The following is a 22,801-nucleotide window of genomic DNA, read 5'->3' on the forward strand; positions in this document are numbered from 1 at the left end:
TCCATCTAATCAAACTGCAGGACTTGTTGTTACAGGATATTGCAGAGGCCAAAAGTACAAACGGCTTTTAAAACAAGATTACATAAATTAATGACAACTATGGCCATCCATCTGTGTATTACAAGCAACGGTCCAGATGCAACCTCTGATTGAGACAGTTCTTGAACTGACAGAAAGTAGATGGTATATAACAGCATCAGTTTATTCAAATTTCAAAGCTCACCAATTATTGAAACAGATGACAAATACTTGTGTGAAACAGAGATGACTGATAAGGAAAACTGTCTAGCAAACGTAAGAAGGCAACTTGATAAAAGCTGAAACTAATCAAGACTGCAAAAATGGCCTAAGTTCTGAGCAAAGCTGGTCACCAGCACTGGAACAGTAACAACAGCTTGTTTGTACTTAGTTTCACTGCATTTTTATTTACAGTAAGACTGGATGCTTTAAAAAAAAAAACCCACAGCTTTATAACCTACAATTCAGGGATGGTCTGACATCTAGTTCATACAGAAGGTCACTTCAGATGAGCACAACTCTATCTTGCTTCAGTTTGTGACTAGATACAGGTCACACAGATGGTCAAACTGGCATCTCCAGAGAGGCAGGCAGCTCTTATCTTTTAAATGCAGTACTTGCAGAGGAGAGCCCATCAACAGGTTGCCTGCAACTGCTGAATACCTGGAAGAGAGCAGCAACTGAGGCAAGCCTAATCCTCTGCACCCTTGCGGGGGCACCTGTTGCTGCTCGTCCTTCCCTCTTTTCCCTTCTCAACTCAACCTGAAGTGGTTGGCAAAGGAGCAGACTGAGGTCTCTTGGGGAGCACAGGCAGGAGAAAAGTGGGCAAGAGCAGCAAGTACATGTGGGGAATACAGATGAAAGAAAATGGCTAGAAGATAAACAGGGGGCAAGGAGTATAACTTGAGAGCTGCAGGCTTTTGATTTATACAAGAGTTTGACAAAACATACAAGCTTGACTCTTACCTGTCCAAAAGTTCCCTCCTCACACTTCTTTTAAACTCTTTAATGTTAAGCAGGTGACATTTTTCTTAAGTAAACTTAAAATGTCTGAAAATAATCTTGTGCAAATGTTTGTTACAAAATTTTCTATATAAAATAAAAAGTATGGGAAATATTAAAGCAAAGCACTTTTTATGGGTTTTCTTCTGACACTTTCCTGTCTGTCTAGCAAAGAAAGGATAGGTATCCCTGGTGCACTCTGCCCTTTCGCTATAGAAGAGGTCCCAAAATCATATATAACTTTAAAATAATTTTGGAGAGAAAGTATGACTCAGCCCCCCAGTAGATAAATAATTGATTTCAACTTCCTAAGCTTTTGCTTAGATCAGTCTCGTGAAGTGTGCACATGCTTCAAATCAGCAAACTATTCTAGGTCAGGACTGCATAATGGGCATATGCACATAGGAACTGTAGAACAGGCAACATAGGAGAAAACAGTGAAGAGGCAGCAGCACAGACTATAGTACAAGTGACCACCTGGATGAACAAGAAAGATCCAACAGGACTATTTCGAACTATTACTTATGTATCTGACCACAATCTTTCTTTAAGAAACAAACAACCACTAGTAGGAAGGCAGACTTCTGGTCACTTCACTCAGAGATGCAATAAGCAGAACTTTCTATTGACTGTACCATTACTAGAAAAACAAGTATTTTTGATAACCACAAAAAAATGGCTTGTTTTGTATCTCCTCCACTCCAAACTGCAGTGTTTGTTTTCTTCATAGGAGGGCTGAGGTTGGCAGGCACCTCTGGACATCATCTAGTCCAGCCCCTTGCTCAGAGCACACTGGGTGACCAGGGACTGGGTTTCAAAGATCTCCAAGATGGAGACTCCACAATCTCACTGAAAACCTGCTTCTCCATTTTCCCTTCACAGTGGAAAAAGCATTTCTTAAGTTTGAATGGTGTTTCTTGCATTTCAATGTGCCTGCTGCTTCATCACTGCACACTGCTGAGAAGAGCCTGACTTCCCCTTCTTGACTCTCCCCACCAGGTATCTGAACACACTGGTACAGTCCCGCCATGCCTTCTCCTCTCCAGCGTAAACAGTCCCAGCTCTCTCAGCCTCCCCCCCCCCATATAACCTGAAAAAGCAGATCCACTATCATGAAGAGTGCTACTGACTGACTGATGCTCTGTCCTATCAGGGCTAAAGAAGACACAAATAATGTTAAGCCAGAAGCATGATTAGCCAATGTCTATTTCACTGGGCATCATACAATATGCCAGCTGAAACTGAGTCAGTTTAAGATGCCTTTATCAACTGGTCACAGCTTCCTTTCTCACAGCAACAAGGCTGCATGCCAGCTGCCTGAACAACAATGCAGCAACTGCTGGAACTGGAAGGGCTCGATGCTTTCAGCCAAGCACAGACCACACGCTGTCTGAATACAGCAGAAGCTGTTGAGGAAGCTTGGTGCCCATGGTGAGGATGAGCTGCTTCAACAGGACAAAGAGAAAGATATATTAATAACCATCTATAAACTGCTTTGGAAACCATTCACATGCTGCATCTCTGGACTTTGCCCCAGTGCAGAGAACTTAGACATGTAAGGATTTCTGCCACAAAATTAGTATGGACCGACGTTTTGACCTATAGCAATTGAAATTCCACATTATCATAACAGTCAGGTTAGTCTATTATTGTAACTTTGTTTAATTTGACTAGTAACTTTAGGACTGTTCTAACCACATAGTTGCAGCCTGCTGAACAAACTACACAAGCAGGAAGATAACAGACCCTCGCACAACAGACAGTCAGCAAGCCACAGCAAGAGCAAGCCCAGCAGAGAAACCTACAGCCTCTGCTACTTCACTAAGAATTTCAAGCTATCAACAAAGTGATGTGAATCGACAGTACAAGCTCTTGCAGTAAACAGATTTAAAATACCTTTACATTAAAACAAAAAAGAATAGACCAAAAACAAACAAAAAAGAGGCAAGTACATATAAACTCCTCATGTCTTCAATCGTTTATTGCATTTTAAAACTTCTCACAGTCATCTGACAACCAAGGCAACAATTTCTCCACCCTGTTAGGACAAAAAGGGACAACAGCTTCCTGAACGCCCTCACTGTGTTTACTTTGTATCATTTTCAACATAATGCTTGTTTTTGCTGAAACAAGGCAAAGCAGTCCCACATTCTGTTCTCAGAGCAGCGTGCTGGGGCCACAGAGCACCATTTCCTCGAAATCATATATCATTTGTACAGTCCAGAATGCCTTCATGGGCAAACTGTGTGCTCCAAGTTGGTCTGACCCTAAATTAATGCATAGAATTAGGTATAAAATAGTCTATTTTGTTAGACTTCATCAACTGCTTTACAGGTACAGCCTTCACCTCTTTGTTGGAGCACTATGCATGCAATAGAAACATAACTGCCTTATCTTCACACACAACATCCATATAGATGTGCAGGCATGCACATTTCTACCCAATTCCTATTTATAACATTATATGCTAACAAAAATAATCTTGAGTAGTTTTAAGCTAAATACCAAAGACCAAGCAAGTCTTCAAGTGCAAGCAGCTGTTATGTGCATAAAAGCATTGCTCTATTTTTGAGAGATACTGCCCTGGAACAGCGAGTGAATTCGCTTTCAACCTGAAGCTTACAACTGCCACTTACAAGCTAATTCTGCCACAGGCCTGCACTGAAAATATGCTTGATGAGCTATTGTTAACCATTGTTAATCAACAGTCTTCAGAAACTGAAAGTTTACAAGGATATAATGAACACCAAGTGGCTTTTTGAAAAGGCCACAAAGGCCAGGAGTTAGTCCTACTTTTGGAGGATCTATATAGTAAGTCACAAATGTGGAAGACAAAAATGGCATCATAAATAACAAATACTTCATTCAATAGTAGCTGCAAAGTCAAATAACTTTACTGCTTTGTTCATTGAAAATGCCACTTTCAAAATATTATTTCCTTGGTGGAGTATAAGAAACATGCCAGTGATTAAAGATCTTGTATTGACAGATCCAGAGTAAGTTTATATGCACAGTCCCTGGATTGTCCACAGTCACTCCCTTACTGTAAAGTAACAAAATACAACAACACAAGAAACAGGGAGCCCCACAAGCATTTCACTGAAGAATCATCCACCCAACCCAGGCATAACACTCCCATACCGAATTTTGAACTGAAAAAAGCGCTGTCTTTGTACAAGACCTCTCCAAGGAACCTGATGAAAATCTGTTTAGTTTCCAGATGGGCAAGAAGAAATTTCTGCTCTATACAGAGTATCTGTTCCCGTTTTATAAAACAAGTTTCCTTTCTGCTGCAGGAGAAAGCTTTAATTTAAGCCATAAGATTAAATGTAGATTACTTGCTGCGAGTATACTATGTACATACCTACAGGTACATACATACATGCATACTTGCACTAGCAGGACAGTGTAGTAGGCAACTACAGAGACAGCATTCTGCAAGATTCCAATAGCAACCAAGCCTTTTTAATCCAAAAGCTGTCAGATAACCAGGACTGAATTACAAACACTGTGATAGCAGGTAAGTAACACAAAAGAGAGTAATGCGCTGCTGATTTATTTGTAGGAAACAGTTGGCAGAACCTATTCAGAAATTAAGCATCATCTAGAAAAAGGGAAAACATATGTCAAACACCCAGTCTAGGTTACTGATAAAAACCAAACTAGAGATTTGAGAACTGCTGCTCAGACAGTCCTATGACTTGGCAGGACATCACTTCCAAGGAATTTCAGTCCAAGAGGCCACCAGCAAGGGAATACAGCTCTTCCTCTGATGCTGTACAGCTATGGTTGTTGGGCACTATTGAATCCAGCCCATTCTAAGCAGAAGAAACAGCATAGCAAATCAAAGCAGCAACACGGTTAGAAAATCTTTGATACCACTGACTGGAAAAAAAAGAAATAATTACCCACAGTGTACTGAAATCACTGATGCGCGGAAACCACAAGGCCAAGGGTTCCTAATCTCCTGAACAGTGACAACTCAAAAACTAACTGCAGCTGCCCATCAAAAATGACCGAGAAAAAGCAAGCAAGAAAACAACACAGAATTTCACAGAGCTATCACAATGCACCAGGGAACAGAACCAAAGAAGTGAAATAGACTGAAATTGCCCATTTCAGGCAGAGCCCCAGAAGCAGAAGGCCTGCTGCACCTGGCACAAGGAGATTTGGCTGAGAAACATCCTTACCAGTGGCAGCCAGCAGCAAACAAAAGCAAGCTCCAGTGGAGTGTTCATCACAGGCAATGCCAGTCCAGCCTCATCCTGAACCAGAAAAAGGAAGAATGTCTTTGGTGCTAATAAAGCTCCAGAATAATGGATAGGGACAACCAACAAGCGTAAGAAATCTTGCAAGTAGCTGGAGGGTGGGAACTAGCAGAGATGGGTTATGTAAAAAAAGTAAGTTTTGGTTTGTAGAAAATACTTTTCTCCTTGTGCCATGCTACATAGGATCACATGGTGGGTAGACCAGGAAAGCTGCTGTATAAAACTGCCACAAGGAAGATCCTTGGAGAATGGAAGACTGCGTTTCTCATGGCAAGAATTGAGTCTCATACTGAACATGCAAGAATGAAGAAAGGCTAAGAAAACAAGCAAAGATTTCTTACACTGTGTTTGAATTTTCATGGGCAGATTTTAGGCTAATCAGTCCCCGAGTATTAAACTAAGGCTGTAGTTTGGCAAACACTTTAAGCTGGCATAAATTTACATTGCTGCTGAAAGAAAGTCTCACCATCTGCCAGTCCCCTGTGCCAGCACAAACATCCGAATGCTGAACCAGGAGCACTTCTTTTGCCAGTTTATTTTTTAGATGGATCAGAGCCCCAAACCAGTTCACAGGATGGCCATATAAATACTCATGCTGGCAAAGAAGAGTGACTACTTCTCCAGCAGTGCCAGCCGAAAAGCATTCACTGAACTTCAGCCTAAGACAGAGGTCACAGGTAGTGCTCTCCATCCTCAGACATGCTGTATTCCTACCACACTTAAACATTAAAACCACAACATAGTTGCCCCCAGAAACTAGCATATCTTTGTCATTTTCTCTGGCAGGAGAACCCAACAATCTCAGCAAAGTTCACATTTTCATTTTCACTGGCCAGTAACAAATTTCTTTTCTGGATGCTGTGCTTCTTGACCAAAAGATCATTTGTATTAAGAGACAACAGACAGCCTTCTGATCATATATTCCGTTTGGGACCCAGAATGCTTGTACGTGAAAAATAACAAATGAAACTGTGCTCATCACATGTCATGGCTCTACCCCAACAGGGATACAAGAACTGCAGGCTCCTGAGTACCCGTGAATCACCAGCACACTCAAGAAGATCACTAACAGAAACATCACTATTGGGAAAAGGACTGATAAAGATGAGCATTGGTCATATTCCGTATCAAGGTCAAGCAACTCAAGTGAGTACTAGGAGACAGAGAGACCCAACCACACTTCCCACAACTCAGTGATAAATTCAAACCCATACAATCATCCATTATGAACCAATTACCTAAGTTTTCTACCAAGAAGTAAAGTGGAGCAGTTGACGTCATCTACCTGGACTTGTGCAAAGCGTTAGACACTGTCCCACATGACATCCTTGTCTCTAAATTGGAGTGTCATCAATTTGACAGGTGGACCACTCGATGGATAAAGAACTGGCTGGATGGTCGCACTCAAAGAGTTGTGGTCAACGGTTCAATGTCCGGTTGGAGATCAGTAACGAGTGGTGTCCCTCAGGGATCTGTGTTGGGATCGGTCTTGTTTAATATCTTTGTCGCTGACATGGACAACGGAATTGAGTGTGCCCTCAGCAAGTTTGCCAATGACACCAAGCTGTGTGGTTCTGTTGATACACTAGAGGGAAGGAATGCCATCCAGAGGGACCTTGACACACTTGTGAGGTGGGCTGATGCCAACCTCATGAAGTTTAACCATGACAAGTGCAAGGTCCTACACCTGGGTCAGAGCAATCCCAGGCACAGCTACGGGTTGGGCAAAAAGGAAATTCATGGTAGTCCTGCGGAGAAGGACTTGGGGATGTTGGTCAATGAGAAAATGAACATGAGCCAGCAGTGTGCACTCACAGCCCAGAAAGCCAACCGTATTCTGGGCTGCATCGAAAGGAGCGTGACCAGCAGGTTGAAGGAGGTGATCCTGCCCCTCTACTCTGCTCTTGTGAGACCTCACTTGGAGTGTTGTGTGCAGTTCTGGTGTCCTCAACATAGAAAGGACATGGTACTGTTAGAACAAGTCCAGAGGAGGGCCACGAGGATGATCAGGGAACTGGAGCACCTCCCACATGAAGACAGGCTGAGAAAGTCGGGGCTGGTTAGCCTGGGGAAGAGAAGGCTGCATGGAGACCTCATAGCAGCCTTCCAGTATCTGCAGGGGGCCTACAGGGATGCTGGAGAGGGACTATTCATTAGGGACTGTAGTGATAGGACAAGGGGTAACGGGTTGAAACTTAAACAGCAGGGGTTTAGACAGGATATAAGGAAGAAATTCTTTACTGTTAGGGTGGTGAGGCACTGGAATGGGTTGCCCAGGGAAGTAGTGAATGCTCCATCCCTGGCAGTGTTCAAGACCAGGTTGGATGAAGCCTTGGGTGATATGGTTTAGTGTGAGGTGTCCCTGCCCATGGCAGGGGGGTTGGAACTAGATGATCTTGAGGTCCTTTCCAATCCTAACTATTCTATGATTCTATGATTCAAGGCCCGATAGTGAAATAAATCCCCAGAATGTTACAGAAGGATCCCTGTAACCAAGCATGACACAAGCAAACTGAAGGGAAATTATTCACTACAGACATTCCTCAGCTTATATTCACAGCCACAGCTCTTGGGGCCTGTGATCACAGTGGGACTCACACAAGCTGCAGCACAGCCCTGCACCCACCTCTGTGCTCCCTTTCCTTTTACCATGTTTTGTCATCATCATCACTTTCCAGTACCTGCCCACTTGCAGAGTACTTATTCTCCCTCTCGTTTCCATTTGTCTTATTGTCACACACACTCATGGTTGTATTCTGAAGAATAAGATACAGTGGAAAGAACATCCAGAAGTCTTGCTCAAATCTCTTATATACTATTTTAAACAGCATCTGCAAAGCTCAAATTTAATCTATCCCCCTTCCATGTTACCTCCACCCCCTCTCAGTGAGCACTACATGGCTGCTGACATCTTCAGCTCTAGCAGCTGATTACTGCTCCTTAGGTACATTTCTCTTTCCTTGGTAATATTAATCTAACTAGTTTGTAGGAAAGTACCAACACAAACAGATGGCCAGAGCAGAGCACCTCTTCTTTCCAGTTTATAGAAAAGCCAACAGCAAGGTAGGAGAAGTCCACTCACTCCTATACAAAATTTTCTAAAGGAGCATTATCAACTCTGAAGGAGGCACAGTCGTACTAGTCAGAATTCAGAGACCTCAGGTCTTCAGAAAACTCCAGGATGCTCCAGCACACAGCATCATGCTGCAAATTGATGAGCATCCAGGGAATTATAAGCAGCAGTTAAAGTACTTATGATCAGGTCAGTTTATTTTGAGGCTGGAGGCAGGGAGCAAATAGGAGATGAGCAATTATGTAATTAAACAATTCCAAGAAAAAGCAGGAAAGCAGGCTTGCACAATGTGTAGCTAACAAAGCAAATTTTTAAGCCACTGGTGGCTGAGCAGTGGGTGCCACTGGCCTACTGGTAGAGACACGAGAGCATTAAAATGCAGCAATTTGAACTGCAAGTCTTCTGGCTGGTTAAAAAAAGTGAGAAAGAAGCAAAACAAGAAGGGATGTAACAGGGACTGTCAAAACCTCTATTCGATCTCCTACTACTAAATGGCACAAGGTAGGGTTAGAAGATAGGTGGTGCTGAGTGTGATGGGAGCAGAAGCAGAAACGGTTGATAAGATCAGATGTCCACTTAATCAACAATTATGAGGAACCCATGACTGGGATGTCCCAATATTACTCCAATAGTAGTAAAAGATGCAAACTTCAGATTAATAGGAAGTTTTAAACGATGGTCGGGGTTCACAACAGGGGAAAGAGAAACCTAGCACGAAAATCTTGAAGCTGCCCCCTCCCTTTATCCCTTCTCAGCCTCTGTGTGGGGAAGGAGAAAAAAAAAAAAACCTCATCTGGGTGAAATTCAGGATTTCATTCCCTGACTTTGACGAGCAGGTTTATACCTCCACTGGCTATCTAAGACAAGACAGGCAGGAAACAGAAATAGGTCACATACATGCACATACAAGTCTGGTAACTGATAAGGGAAAGGAAAAAAAAAGAAGAAAATAATATTTTGGGAAGATACTGAAGAAGAAAAACCTAGAAAATAACAGGAAGTAGAAAAAAAGACACTACAGCTCATGTATGCAAGTATGTGCCACCATCTGCTAGAGAGAAGAAGGAAGCAGAGTCTGGAAAGAAAGAAACTAGGAGAACAAAAGCAAGGAATGCAGTAAGTCAAGACTTCCGAGATGAGTAAATAGTTATCCATTCTCTTATACTTGCTGCTGGTCCACAGACCTGCAATATAGACACCTTTCAGGGTGGAGAGTAATCTACCAGTCAGGTCTAAGCAGAGCCACATCAGTTAAGTAGATCAGTTCTAAGTAGCCCAGTTCTAAGTCTAGAGAAAACACAGACTTTCAAATGTAAAACCTCAGGTTTCTCAGACTTAAGTTCTTACCTTATTTCATGTCATTTACCTTAAGAGACCAGTTCTATTGAATAGAAATCAGTTTAAAACAGATTCAATTTAAACAATGTACTTTTTCCCTAATAGTTTTACAGGCTAAGAGATGCAGGGTATACATCACCTTTATATGCACTGCTTCTAGACACTTTGTAGAAGTGATGGCAAATTCAATGCCAACAACACCAACAAGTGTACAAGTTAAGCCTTAAATGAATTAAACGATAATCTAGGCATCATCTCTTAAATTTTATCTACAGCTATTTTTCCGTAACACCAAAAACAATTAGCCTTGATCAATAGCATCATTAAAACCTTTCATCAATATTCCATTCATTTCTATAAAAGTACCCAGCTGCTAGTTAAAGCATAGAGAACAAATCTTATTTTGTAGGTATATTTAGTTAGTAAAACATTTTTGAAGACTCAGTAATAGAAAGAGGGTAGGAATTTCAGCACACTGTGAGCAGACTTATGATTCATTCCCTCTTATAGGATATGCTTGTTTACAGAGCTTGAACTAGATTTGGTAAAGGTTAAAGATTCAGTAAGAGCTCCTGTCACACAATGCCAACCCTCGCACAACCTTCAAAAACAAAGCTAGTTTTCTAAGACAATACTGCAGTGAACCCAACAACAATATTTTAAATAACTGGCTGCAAGTGGTTTGTGGTTTTTTTGCTTGTTTTTTTTTAAAGGTCTGTCATGGTTTAAGCTGAACCCAGGACAAGGTCTAATAAAAGAACATTAAAGTTAGGCTTAAAAAATAAAGAACAAAACAGTATGCTTTTAGAATTGTGAAAACAAAATCCCCTTGTCCTCACAGTTACAACACTGCACATCTGATTTCTCAGTAAATGATTTTTTTAAGGAAACAGACTCCTAGATGTCACCACCCCAGATCTCCTTAGCACAGCTACATCACTGACATTTATGAGCACAGCCCAATTCTAGCAGATACCCAGCTGCATGAGGTGCCATACCAAATTGCAGTCCTTTAATACTGTGCCAACCCACCACCTTGTGCAGCTAGCATACATTGGCAGCATTTTAGGGAACACAGGGGAATCCCCAAGGGCTGGAATTCTTTTGCTGGTTCAGATACTGGGGAATTACAAATCTCCAGTGACACTGAAAATTGGTTCATTTAGCACCTTCGGTAAAATGGTACTCTAAGTTCTCCATACATCAACTATGCAAACCACAGTATTGTGACATATGCACACCGGAGTAGTAAAATTATTCTGTAAGAGCTCAGTCGGCCAGCCTGTGCTAAATTTCCATGCATTTTGGTCCTCTTACTTGAAAACAAAACAGTAAGAATAAACATTTTACATGTGGATCATTCCTTTTAAAAAGTTTTTGCTGTGAAGGCAAATCCAACATACCCACCAAGATTTGAAATCAGACTGTATTTGACTAAATCATCTAAGCAGTTGTCACCACGCAAAGTGCACTAAAGGAAGAGAATAACCTGTTGCAGCTACCACAGTATCTCTACTGTACACCCATCTATACTGCCAAGAATAAAAAGTACGCTGGGATCCTAACAGCAGCCATTCAAACTTTGATTCAGAAAAAGCAGGAGCAAGAAGTGAGTTAAAAATTACTTCAGATAACCAAGAGGTGTCTCTATTTTACATCTCCCTTTCCCCCCTCTAAATAGTCAGGAGCCCTGCAGATATGTACAGAAGTTACCACTGGATGGACTGCTTCCCCACCACAGCCCTTCAGTTCAACCTACTGTGGTATTAACGGCAGAGGAAAGGTGCACTCTTCAAAGACACAAGACAGCTGAAAGCCGTCTCACTATCTCTGCCATTCCCAAACAGACAAATCCCACATTTCAATATATCAAACACTTCTACTGACCTGTCCATCTCTTCTCACCAACTGCTTCTGTTTATTCAACTCAGGGTGGTATCTGTGAGAGTGACTGACATTTTTCATATTTCAGCAGTGACAGAAAAACAAGTGGGGCTAAACAATCCTCACTGTGTTGCTGCTGCTTCACAGAAGTGTGCACCATTAACAAATTTTTCTGCCTTTCACAACTGGCAGAAGTATCAGTATCTTACTACTTAGAAACGTAAGACAGGTAGTCCAGGAATCACATGCATGATTCGGGATTACAATTCCAAAAGTCCTTTTCTAAAGCCCTAGCACATACAAATACACATAAAACCAGAAACAGTATTCCTTATTACTGCATAAATTGAACCCAACAAAGCCACTTTTATTTTTAGAGTGCCAGTTTGAAGCACGGGGCCTTGAAGAGACTTAGGACTGTCTCAAAGACAGGTTGGCTTAGTAAAGTCCAAGGTATCAAGGATCTAGAAGTGTAGACTACGTTTCCGTTAAAAAGTTTGAGTTCGACTAAAGGTAGCAGAGACCACATTTTACAAGAAAGAAAAAAAAAAAAAAAAAAAAAAAGAGAAAATTCCCACCCACTTGTCTTTATCACGGGAGTTTCCCGTGCCTCAAACAAATCCAAGGCTGTTTTCTGCGTCTCAGTTTCTCCCCTCCTCCCTCCCGCAGCTTCCTACCAGCTGAGATTCTGCAGCTGCAGCAACAACAGCCTATCTGTGACAGCGCAACCACTACTGCGGGCTAGTTCCTACTAATTCATTAGTTTCCTTATGTTTTAACAGAGGTAGCAAATTGTGAAGGGGCTTCGCCCCCACACACCTCTTTTTTTTATATTTAACTGAAAAGACATTAATGAATATTCATTGCTAGTCCTTCACCACGGGCGTGAGCTTTATTTAAAGGACTGGAAGGGAATTGAAAGTTGGCTAATACGACGATGGGAGATTTCTGATTCGGTTTTCTGGTCCCAAAATACATCTAACGACTAGATTTTTTTTGCAGAAAAGAGACTACATGATAGTAAAAAATATGCCTCTCTACCTAAAGCCCCCCAGCTCCTCACGCCGGTGGCTCCGCTGGCTACCGCGGCACCCACTACAGGGGTTCGCACTAGGGCTGATTGACAGGGTCGCCGGCGATGTATCGGACTTGCGAGACAACAGTTCACCGCTGCGGGTTTCCTCCCCACATGTTTAAGGCCAGCACTCGGCAGGCTGCATTCCGAGCCCGGACTTACAACACATACACTCCGCTCTGGAAAAGCGAAGAGACAAGCGAGCCCTTTCACACCTCCTCGGTCGAGCGCAGGCGGTCCCCGGACAACAAACTCCCGGAAGGTCCCGCCACAGCCGGGGGGCGGCTCCGGACGCACCCGCACACACACACACACCCGCACCACCGGACGTGCGCACCCGCACGCACACCCGCCCCTGCCCTAGGAACCGCTGGTTCCGCTCCCCCCATCCTCGACCCCCGGCTGCGGGGGACACACGGGGAGTCCCGCACTCACTTTCGTCCTGCCGTTGATTTTGTAGTTGCCCAGCTTGCCATTGCAGTGTCGGATGAGATCGTCCATGCTGTTCATGAGGAGCCGGATGGCCTGGCAGCCCGGCTCCTTGCCCTCCACCCAGGTGATCTTGTCGCCGCGGATGTCCTTGGAGGAGTCGCTCTTCTGGCTGACGAGCTGCCCGTCGGTGAAGCGGCCGGTGTGGTGCAGGGCCCGCACCTCCTCGGCCACCAGCCCGCCCAGCTCCTTGCCGAGGAAGTCGTCCACCACGCAGATGCCGTGCTTGTTCATGCAGGGCACGATGTACTCCAGCGCCAGCCGCTGCGGCACCAGCGACTTCGTCTGCCCATTGGGGCGCAGCGCTGCCCCGCCGGGCCCCGCCTGCACACCGCTCGGGTACAGGTTCGACTTGTCCCGGTACAGCAGCACTGTGTCCCCGGAGGGCGAGGGGGACTGGGCCGCGGCCGGGGCTTCCGCCTCTCCAGCGGCAGCTGCGGCGGCGGCGACGTGGTTGTTGGCCAGCGGGGCGGCCTCGGCGGAGGCCTCCGGGGACGGCTGCGCTGCGCTCTTCCCCGCCGCAGCTCCGGCCCCCGCCCGGCTGCCGCCTCCCGCCGTGGCCCCGGCGCTATGGGCGCGGGTCGGCGGGGGGTGCCCGCCGCGGGGCTCGGCAGCGCCCCCTGCTGCGGCTGCCGCTGTGCCTCCTCCGCGGCAGATGAGCTTGTGCTTCTTCCAGTCCTGGCGCTGGTGCTCCTTGCTGCAGTAGAAAGAGCTGCGGCAGCGCCCGCAACGTAGCAGGTTCTCCATCTTCCCGCACAGCTCGCAGTACTGCCGGTCCCGCTCGCTGCTGCTACTGCCGCTGCTGTTGCTGCCGCCGCCACCGCCGCTGCTGCTGCTCTCGCCACCGCCCTGGCCGGCACCGCCGCCGCTGTCATTCGCCATGGCGCTGGTGGTGCCGCCGCAGCCCCGCTCCGCCGCCGAGGGGTTATGTAAGGAGGCGGGCGGGAGCGGCGCTAACGCGGGCCCCCGCCCGGCCGCGCGGGGAGGGAGAGCTCACTGCATCATGGCCGCCCAGCTCCGCCGCGGCCCCCGCCGCCCTCTGCCTCCGCCGGCCCGCGGCCTCCTTCGGGCGGCCGGGCGCGGGGTTGCCGGGGGGGCCCGCGCTGCCCTCCCTGCGCCTCTAACGCCGCCTCATCGCCGCCCCGGCGGCGGCGGCTCGGCCTGAGGGGAGAGAGCGGCGGCGGCGGCGGGCAGTCTGCTGGCACGGTGGGGGGCCTGCCTTCCGCTCCCCTCCGGCCTCTAAGCCCTGTGCGCGGGCCGGCGCAGCCGCCGCCTCTCCCCACCGGGCCTCCACCGCTGTGTCGGGCCGAGGAGGAGGTGCCACTCTCGCGGCCCGCTTTGCACGTACGCCACTTCCAGCCCGCCAGCGCCGGCGGCGCGTCAGGCGGGCGGGGCCGCGCCGAGAGGCGGGCGGGGCTGGGCTGGCCCGGGCCGGGCCGGGCTGCAGTGCACCGCGCCGTGTCGAGCCGGGAAAGGCCGCGACGTGCTGGGAGGCTGGTCGGTGGCTCGGCACCGCTGCAAACGCGGGGCCCGACTCCGAGCGTACGGACAGGCTTCGGGCTGTGACCGGGCGGCCTCTACTGGGGAGACCTCGGTTCGGCGAGAGGGCGGCCGGGCGGAAGCAGCCACCGAGCAGCGCAGCCTCCCGGGCTGCTGCGGACCCACGCCGCCAGGGACGGGGAGAAGCTTTGCTGAGGGGAGTGGGGGGTCATCGTTCTCGGATGCCCGGGACATCCCTGGCGTCCCCGCGCGGGCTGTGTGTCGCTAATCCGTGGGTGCCCTTGACCCTGTCGCCAATGTTGAGCTGTCCCCCGGGTGTGCTTAGGGGTGGGGGCCCGCTGCAGGTGGGGCAAGGCACCGAAGAGGAGGAGGGCGCCGGGCTGACATGAAAGCTGGGCATGTGGTCTGGAGCAACAAGAGGGTGTTGGAGAACCTGGCCACAATGGAGGGCTAGATTTTGTCACTTCCATAGGCCCCAAAATATCCCTGCCTGATGGCTGGCAGAGTGAGATGAGCCCTGGCTCCCTCATAAATAACCTGGGGCTTGTGTCCCACCTAACTTGATAATGAAGGCCACAGACCAGTTAAAAAAAGCAAAAAGGAGGAAGAAGGAGCAGGTGAGGTGGCCACTGAAACGAGGAAAGGCCAGGACCGGGAGACAGTGTTGTGATCAACATGGCAAAGTCCCTGACAGGAAAAAGGAAGCTGGTTTTGGCAGAGCAGTGCTGGTGGAGAGACAAAGGTCCTAGCACAGTCACGTCAGCTTTCAGAAGCCGTGTGAGGATCTGGACTCTTCTAAGGTGATATGTAATCTCCAGTCAATCCCGAAATCATGGTTTTGATTGCTTGTGATAGATGTTAGGGAAGTGTATTGTGTAATTTGCCGTGATACAGCGCAACATGGTGGTCGGTGCCTTGGAGCCACGTGGTAAACCACAGCAAGGTTCTGCCCACCCCCTTGGAAAGCAATTTGGTGAACAGACAGCAAGTGTTGGCTCTGTGGGCTGGGCTGGAGAGAGGCAGCGGCTGCAGCTGGTGTGTACTGCCTGTAAGTTAAGCAAATCCATTATAAAGTCCAAGGAGTGTCACATATATGATCCAGTATACGCTTCTGGGGGTAGAAAGGTGAAAGCAATCTTCTGGGTGGTAAGCCATAGGCTGAAGCAGGGTTTTGTGTGATTCTAGATAAAGCAGGTTTTAATTTGCCACTATAGAAGAAGAATAGTAATGCTTTTGCTCCTCACAGGCTGGTGTGAGGCTTAGGACTGTAATATACTTGTATTATAGTGAGATGGCTTTATGTACACAGTTAAAATGGTTTGGTTCTTATCTCTACATAGAATTTGATTTAAATTGACATAGCGATAGGACTTGGAGGAATGTTAGGCACTGCATGTACTATGTGAAGGATGTAAAAGGAGAAACAAAGTGTGCCAGTGCTACAAATGCTTGTGGTACAGGCAGAAACTGAGAAGAAAGACCAGGATGAATTATTAGGCAAAAGGAGTACTAAGAGGACAAGGTCATGAAAGCCCAAAGGATGAGATTTCAAGGTGAATGTGATCAGCAAGCTCCAAGGCTGCATTAAAAAAAAAAAACACAAACAAAAAGAAAAGCCCCCTACACACACAAAACAAACAAACAAACAAAAAAGAACAAGAAAACCCAAAATGAACTGGAAAAGCTGGGAACTAAAACCCGATAGAGTTGCAGTTCAGTAATTTCTCTGTTTATTGCTCTTGGAGGAAAATACAGCAGTAGAGGCGGAAAGAGGTCAGTTAAAAACAAAATTTAAGAGCATGAAGTGGACAGATTTTTGATCTAAGTTTAAAGAGAGTTGTTCTTTAACTACAGGTAGATGAGGTATGTCAGAAATAGCTAGGCATCTCTCCAACCTGCTTTAAACTGATAAATGCAACTGAATTCCTTGGACTTGCAGCATTGTTAAACTGGGCTAAATGAGAAGAGAGTCAAAGCTGTTATTTTCACAAACTTCAGAAATGCAAACAATGACTTCCTGCCACAAAGAAACTGAAGAGTTAAAAGACTTTTCACATTCAATGCATACTCCTTCAGGAAACAGTGGAGATGAAGGTCGCAGACTTGAAACTCAATAATCCAGCTATGAAACAAATAAGAAAAGCACCAAGGTACAAATATGGTGCTTGGCGAAATCCTAATGATAGTTATTAATTTATGTGCTAATTTGGCTTCAAAAGTCTTTCCCTCTCTTTCCTACATGTCATTTGGAATACAATTAAAGGTCTTGGTCTCAGTTTTTACTAAGTTGTAGTTTTGCTAATGTGCTGAGCTACTTCAGATTGTCTTGACAGACTGTTCCCCAGTGTGGTCAACAGAAATACCAAGTTCAACAAAACCCATCTTTGGGTATATGAAGCATGTGCCATATTTTGTGATTGAAGCACTTTGCCTGCAGCACAAAACAATTTAATGAAGGTTGTGGCCCAGCAACAAAGCTGCAGAAAAGAGACAAAGCTGCAGAAAAGAGTGGTGATAGTAAGGAAACTCTGGAAGACAATGACTATTTATATTACAATAGTGTCTACAACATGCTAGAAATGTTTTCCAAGCATATGAAGACTATTCATTGCCAAAGAGTTTTTTCCTTAACATACAGTGTAAGGACAAAGCACAACAAAAAGCAACATAAGGTATACAAAGCAAAATGACCAGCACCATGGTTTCCAAAACTGAGGGGGAAGGGACTTCCTCCTCTTTCTTCTCTGGTTACTCTGCACTTGCTAACGTGGTATTTCCAAGATGGCCAGTTCCTTGTCTGTGTCAATGAATGTTGGAAAAGGACTTGACTGGTGACTAGGTAATGATGGGACAGATTGCTTTGCAAAAGAATGCACATGGAAAGTCTTCAAAGTAATACCAGTTATGATGAGGATGTTGTGAGATAAACTTAATGCAAGGTCATAGTTTTTTGTCACCATTTAGATATGGATCTGATCTGTTTATTAGAATTAAAAAAAAAGGTTGGTCAATGAATAACTTTCCTGTTTTCATTAAGCAGTAATAATGGCTGCATTTATACCATGCGTTGTGTATTTCGTGTACTGCAGCACTAAGGTTGTATAAGCAACCAAAAAATAATCTTTGAAGCCGGAGGAGGAGGAATGCAGGCTAACGAGTAGTTTGTTTCACAAAACAAAATTAGCCTAGAAATTAAGTAAAAAGCCTTATCCTCAGATAGGTTAGAACAGGAAAAAAGTCCCTGGGATTCCAGGCTCAGTTTTTCACTGCTGCCAGGAGGCCCTCGGAAGCTACACATGCTCCTGAGGTTGGTGGTAATGTAAGGCCTTAGTCAGAGAGTTGTGTGTCCACAACAGCATCACAATTAAAATTCAAAACCTTGTAGCATTTGCCCTCTTCCCTCCAGACCTCACTCTGCTGTGTTCTTCACCCTGACTGCTCCTACTCCACTTAAACCATTATTCATGATCTCAACAGTGGCATTTTCCAAGCTTGCTTTTCATACTAGCAAGTGAACTGTAACAGGTTTGCAGCTTTTCCAAATAAAACGAGAACTGTTTGTGTGAGTTGGATTCTCTGTTAAAACTCACTTCCTTTCTAATCAGGACAAACTGTACATGTAGTACATCCACAAGGCTATGCAAATGCTCCTTTGTTGAATGCATGCTCTTTTCCTGAGGTGCAAAAAGGGTCATTGTCTCCCAGATCATCTCCCAAATACATCCCCTGCCACTGTACCTGCAAAAGGAGGAAAGGGTCACCCAGTAGAGGTGATTAGGAAGATGCAGAGAGATTGACTGACTCTGCTAGTGCCACCATGACAGAGTGCATGACCCAGGGAGCACATGACTCAAGGTCTTGTCAAGTCCCTCTGTGGCCAGGACAAGCTGAGTCTCAGCAGTTTTCAAGATCGAGGCTTCAGGTCTCTGCTGTGCCAAGATCTTGATACTGTCCCTGTCACAGCATGAAGTGGCACACAGCCCTCAGGACAATCAGGCTCAGAGCCCTGAAACTAATCCGCAGTACCCTGGATCACCTCCTGTCCTGCTTAGTGCTTGTTGATGCCATTGTGGAGTTGCCCTAAAAGTTTTTGCTGAAATTAAAATAATAGAATAATTTGGTGGTTTATCACTGAATATCATAATGGTATAGTGTTTACAGAAAAAACCCTTTCCTTATAATCTGAGATTGTAAGGATTGGGCTAAATTATAAAGAGAAATGTCCTCAATTACTTTGTGTAAACTTGTGTTTAATATTATGTTTAATATTGTGGGATTCCTCCAGGCTCTTCAACTAAAGTTGTTTTTGCTGTCCGAAAATGATATGCATTTGCTTCTCTGGGAATATAGCCTATTTTTATTACACCAAAAATATGGTTAGGGTTGATCCAGAGAGATTTTCACATTAAAATATTTAACTACTTTCTTAAGTATTATGTTAAGGAAAAAATGAATTATGCTAGTGAAGTACAAGACAATGTCCTTTTATTCTATTTAATTTAAGTAAAAATGCTGCTACCAGATGTCCGTATCTGTAAAGTGATGGAAATGCAGCCCAGCTTAGAAAATGCTCCTAACTGACTCATTCCAGTTTTGTCCTCATTTTAAACTTTGTACCATGGAAAGTTCAAAAGCTTTTTCCACATTGTTTGTGAGGTTTCTCCAGAGGGAGTATTTCTGGCTTTGGTTACAAGAGAACTCCCTCTCTTGCTAAAGATTGTCAATTATGTACATTTTTGGCCTCTCACTTAAGCAAGCCAGGAGGCCCTCGGGGTGCTTAAAATCCAGCTATGGACAGAAAGTTGTTTTTAAGGAACATTTAGAAACACTATTTGAAATCCACATGCTGACACAGTGATAAGCATTTTTGGGAGAGAAAAAAAAAGGAGATTCCTGTTTCATCTGTATGTAGCTCAAATTTGTCTGAACTGCTCTGGAACTGCACTCGGTTTCAGTGCAGACAAGTCTTATAGCATGAGAACAAGAGACTCAAATATAAAGAAAGTCTCTCCAGTGCTTTGTAGGGCCATAATCATAACATGACCTTTTCACTTTGCATCTGATATGTGCTTCCTGCCCGTGTCATCATGATTCAGCATTGTGACATGCTGAAAGATCATCAAGGTGGAAACAATGCCGAGCAGTGTTAAGATGATGTGGCCTGCCATGATTATTTTGCACGTACCTAATTCATTGCACATCATATTTTCTCTTTCCTGGTCTTTCAGCTGCCAGGCACGTAGTGCTGTCCTCTGTCAGTGCCTGTCCTTGTATTCAGGAAGGAGAACAGCCCTGGACTGTGGGCAAGAAGGACAGTTTACTCTGTTTTCCTTAGTTTGTGAAGCTTGAGAGCACCTCAGCTTATGCATTACAATATATCCAGCTATTTAATGAGTTACAGTCTCAACTTTTTTCTTCTTTGGTACCTAGAAACTGTTACCCGGAGCTCAAGAACTGTCCCTGAAGCCATAAGGATGTATCTGTTAGAGGACTGGACATTTTATCTCTGGGTGAAGAGGTAGTTTCTTCTGCCTCTCTTCAGCTGGCTAGCACAATTTCTGGTATCTCTAAATTCCTTTTCTCATTGAGGCAGTTGTACCAGTAAGAGATTGTAAGAGAACAGTGAGCTTAAAACATTTGCTGCTATGAAACAAGAAACCTGCCATAGTAATTTAAGAGAGGAAGGAAAAGGTAATAGTGAGGGAGTTTTAGAGCTGATAAAACCCACCAGGTGTCATTCATCAGTAATACTTTTTTTTTTTTTCTGATGAGGCAATTTCTGGAGAAGAATGGGTGCAGGCTTCATTTCTGTTTGTTTTCCAAGTGAACAATGGTGGCCTCCTCTTTTCTTGAACAATAAGGATACAATATTGCAGCTCACATTTTGTTAAACTATCAAGGTAGCACATCTGTCCTGAAGAGCTCACCTTTGCCAGGGCTGGCTACAGACATGCACATAAGCATTGTGAGCCTGAACCGTGAAGAGCCACTGCAATCTAGGTGGACTCGGTACAGCTCAGCACTGTGTTCCACACTCCCCGTTCCCTTTCTGCCTGGGCAGTGCCTGTGTGTTCCCATGCACCACTCTTGATCCATATCAAGGTGCAACATCCCATTGCTCTCCTGCCATTGCCCCCTCAGTGTCTCCCTCATCACAAGGGCTTTGTGATGCCTTTTCTTGCTTTTCCATCCTCATCTAAGTCACTGGCTTTTTACTCCATTCTCTTCTGTTTGGCTGTTATGCTTTCTGCTACACTTTCTTTGGTTGTGCTGCATTTAAGTCACAATGTTGTGTTGCAACCCACCAGAAGGGGTGGTTCTGCTCCCTCCAGCGCCATGCTCCTTAGCACCATGCTTCTCAAGCCCTTTGGTGAGTCAGTTCAAGAGAATAGTTTTCTGTTGGATTAACAAGTTGGATTGGCTTACCTAGTGGTTTGATGTGGTGCAAGAGAGGGTGTGGACCAGCAGGGCCAGGAGTCAGGGAGGGAAAAGCAGGACCACCCAAGTCAGGGTGGTAAGCTGACTTAGTCATGTCATGTAACTTCACCCACGTTTACTTCATATTATATAACTTGACCCAATTCTACTTTCTCCCTGAGAGAGAAGTCTTTCCTTTCAAATCTGTATCAAGAGAATTAGCAGATTCAAAGTGCAGGATATTCTATACCAAGCCAGGGTAATGCCTACCATCACCTGATTCTGGCATTTAAGGATATGAGGAAAGGAGGTTTAGTTTATTGACTCTGAACAGCATGCCAGGGACTCACATTTGTAAGTTGTTGGGGTTTTTTTCTTTTCAGTTTTTAGAAGTTAAAGGGTTCTGTCTGTTGGTTAAAATAGTTCTTAAGATTTTAGAACTGAACAAATGTCTTACTAAAAATTGTGGTATCACTGCACACTCATTATGATGGTGTTCTGTGTCTTCTTGTTTTCTCCACTAACAAGTACCATTCTCTGTGCAAATACCCTAATACTAGAGTAAAATATTTCAGCATCTTATAAAGCACTTCCCAAGCAACTTCTGCCAAGGACAGATACTTACTGTACCAGGAATGCTAGTAGTGGATATATAATAATTTAAATTCCTGTGTTAGTGTGACAGAATTGTGTGTTCCACCTGCATGATCTGAACTGACACTATTGGTTTCATGTGTTTTGATGGACATTCAGATGACACAACGCTGTTAATGAATCCAGTAAAACATAATGCTGGAATTGTATGCTGGAGAGCTTTCACAAAACACTACCTAAATATTGGGTCCTGGAAAATTGAACTTACCAGGAGTTTGTGTAAGCACAAAGCTGAATATGAATTATTAACATCTTTGGTGTGTTCTTGAAGTGATAGTACGTGCTACAGAGCTGTAATTAGGGTTGGGTTGAGTCTGAGTCTTGCTATCATGCTGCATCAATTTGTCACTGTTAGAACTGCTACCCCTGAACCTGTTCCTTGCTCACCCAGCTGGCTAATTAGTGACCTAGAGATAAGGTGGCATTTATTAGTACTAGAAGAAATTGCCTTTCATTTTTATGCAGAAGCAAAAAACAGGTCAGCAAGCAATTTACACATTCTTCACCCACAGTGCAATGGACAACTATAATGCTTATCTTGTCAGGAGGTGGATTTCACTCTTTTCCCTTACTGTTTCATTAGGATTACATTTTCTCCCTGGCATTATACTCATATCTTTTAGTTGTTATTGGTTTGTTGGGTCTCTTTTGTTGTTGTTACTTGGTTTGTTGGTTTGGGGGGGGGAGAGAAGGGTCTAACCTCGGACTGTGTCTAATGCTAGGACCATATTCAGGAGTTTTCATTAAAGAAACAGATTCCTGAAAGGGTTCCTCAGATTACAGTTTCCTCACTGTGTTGTAGAGATAGAGTCTGAACTGGAGGAGGGGATAGTCAGAGAACAGATGACACTGTCCTCACCTATTTACCAAATGGTACACGTTGAAATTTGGGTGGGAGGCAATACTTCTCCCTTGTGCAAACATGCTTTCCAATAAAAGCCATGTGCTGTGGGTAAAAGTAGTGAAGTGCTTGATGCTTTACTTTTCTTTTTCTTTATTTTTTTAAACAGCAACTTATCAGTGTACAAGGCCAGACATGGCTGCTCATATCCACACAAAGGCTCGTGTTTGTGAATATGCCTA

The 22,801-nt window shown here is 44.8% G+C and overlaps 1 protein-coding gene across 1 annotated transcript in view; it reads right to left on the minus strand.

Moving 5' to 3' along the window:
• The window catches only part of EGLN1 (egl-9 family hypoxia inducible factor 1), a 36,470-nt gene extending 21,977 nt beyond the window's left edge, over window positions 1-14,493 (minus strand). The window contains exon 1 of the mRNA XM_034060620.1: window positions 13,094-14,493. Within this exon, the coding sequence (XP_033916511.1) occupies window positions 13,094-14,029 (936 nt within the window). The 5' untranslated portion in view covers window positions 14,030-14,493. The remainder of the gene's footprint in view (window positions 1-13,093) is intronic.
• Between the last annotated feature and the right edge of the window lie 8,308 nt (window positions 14,494-22,801).

The sequence above is a fragment of the Melopsittacus undulatus genome, chromosome 3, assembly GCF_012275295.1.
Source record: "Melopsittacus undulatus isolate bMelUnd1 chromosome 3, bMelUnd1.mat.Z, whole genome shotgun sequence".
Lineage (NCBI taxonomy): Eukaryota > Metazoa > Chordata > Aves > Psittaciformes > Psittaculidae > Melopsittacus > Melopsittacus undulatus.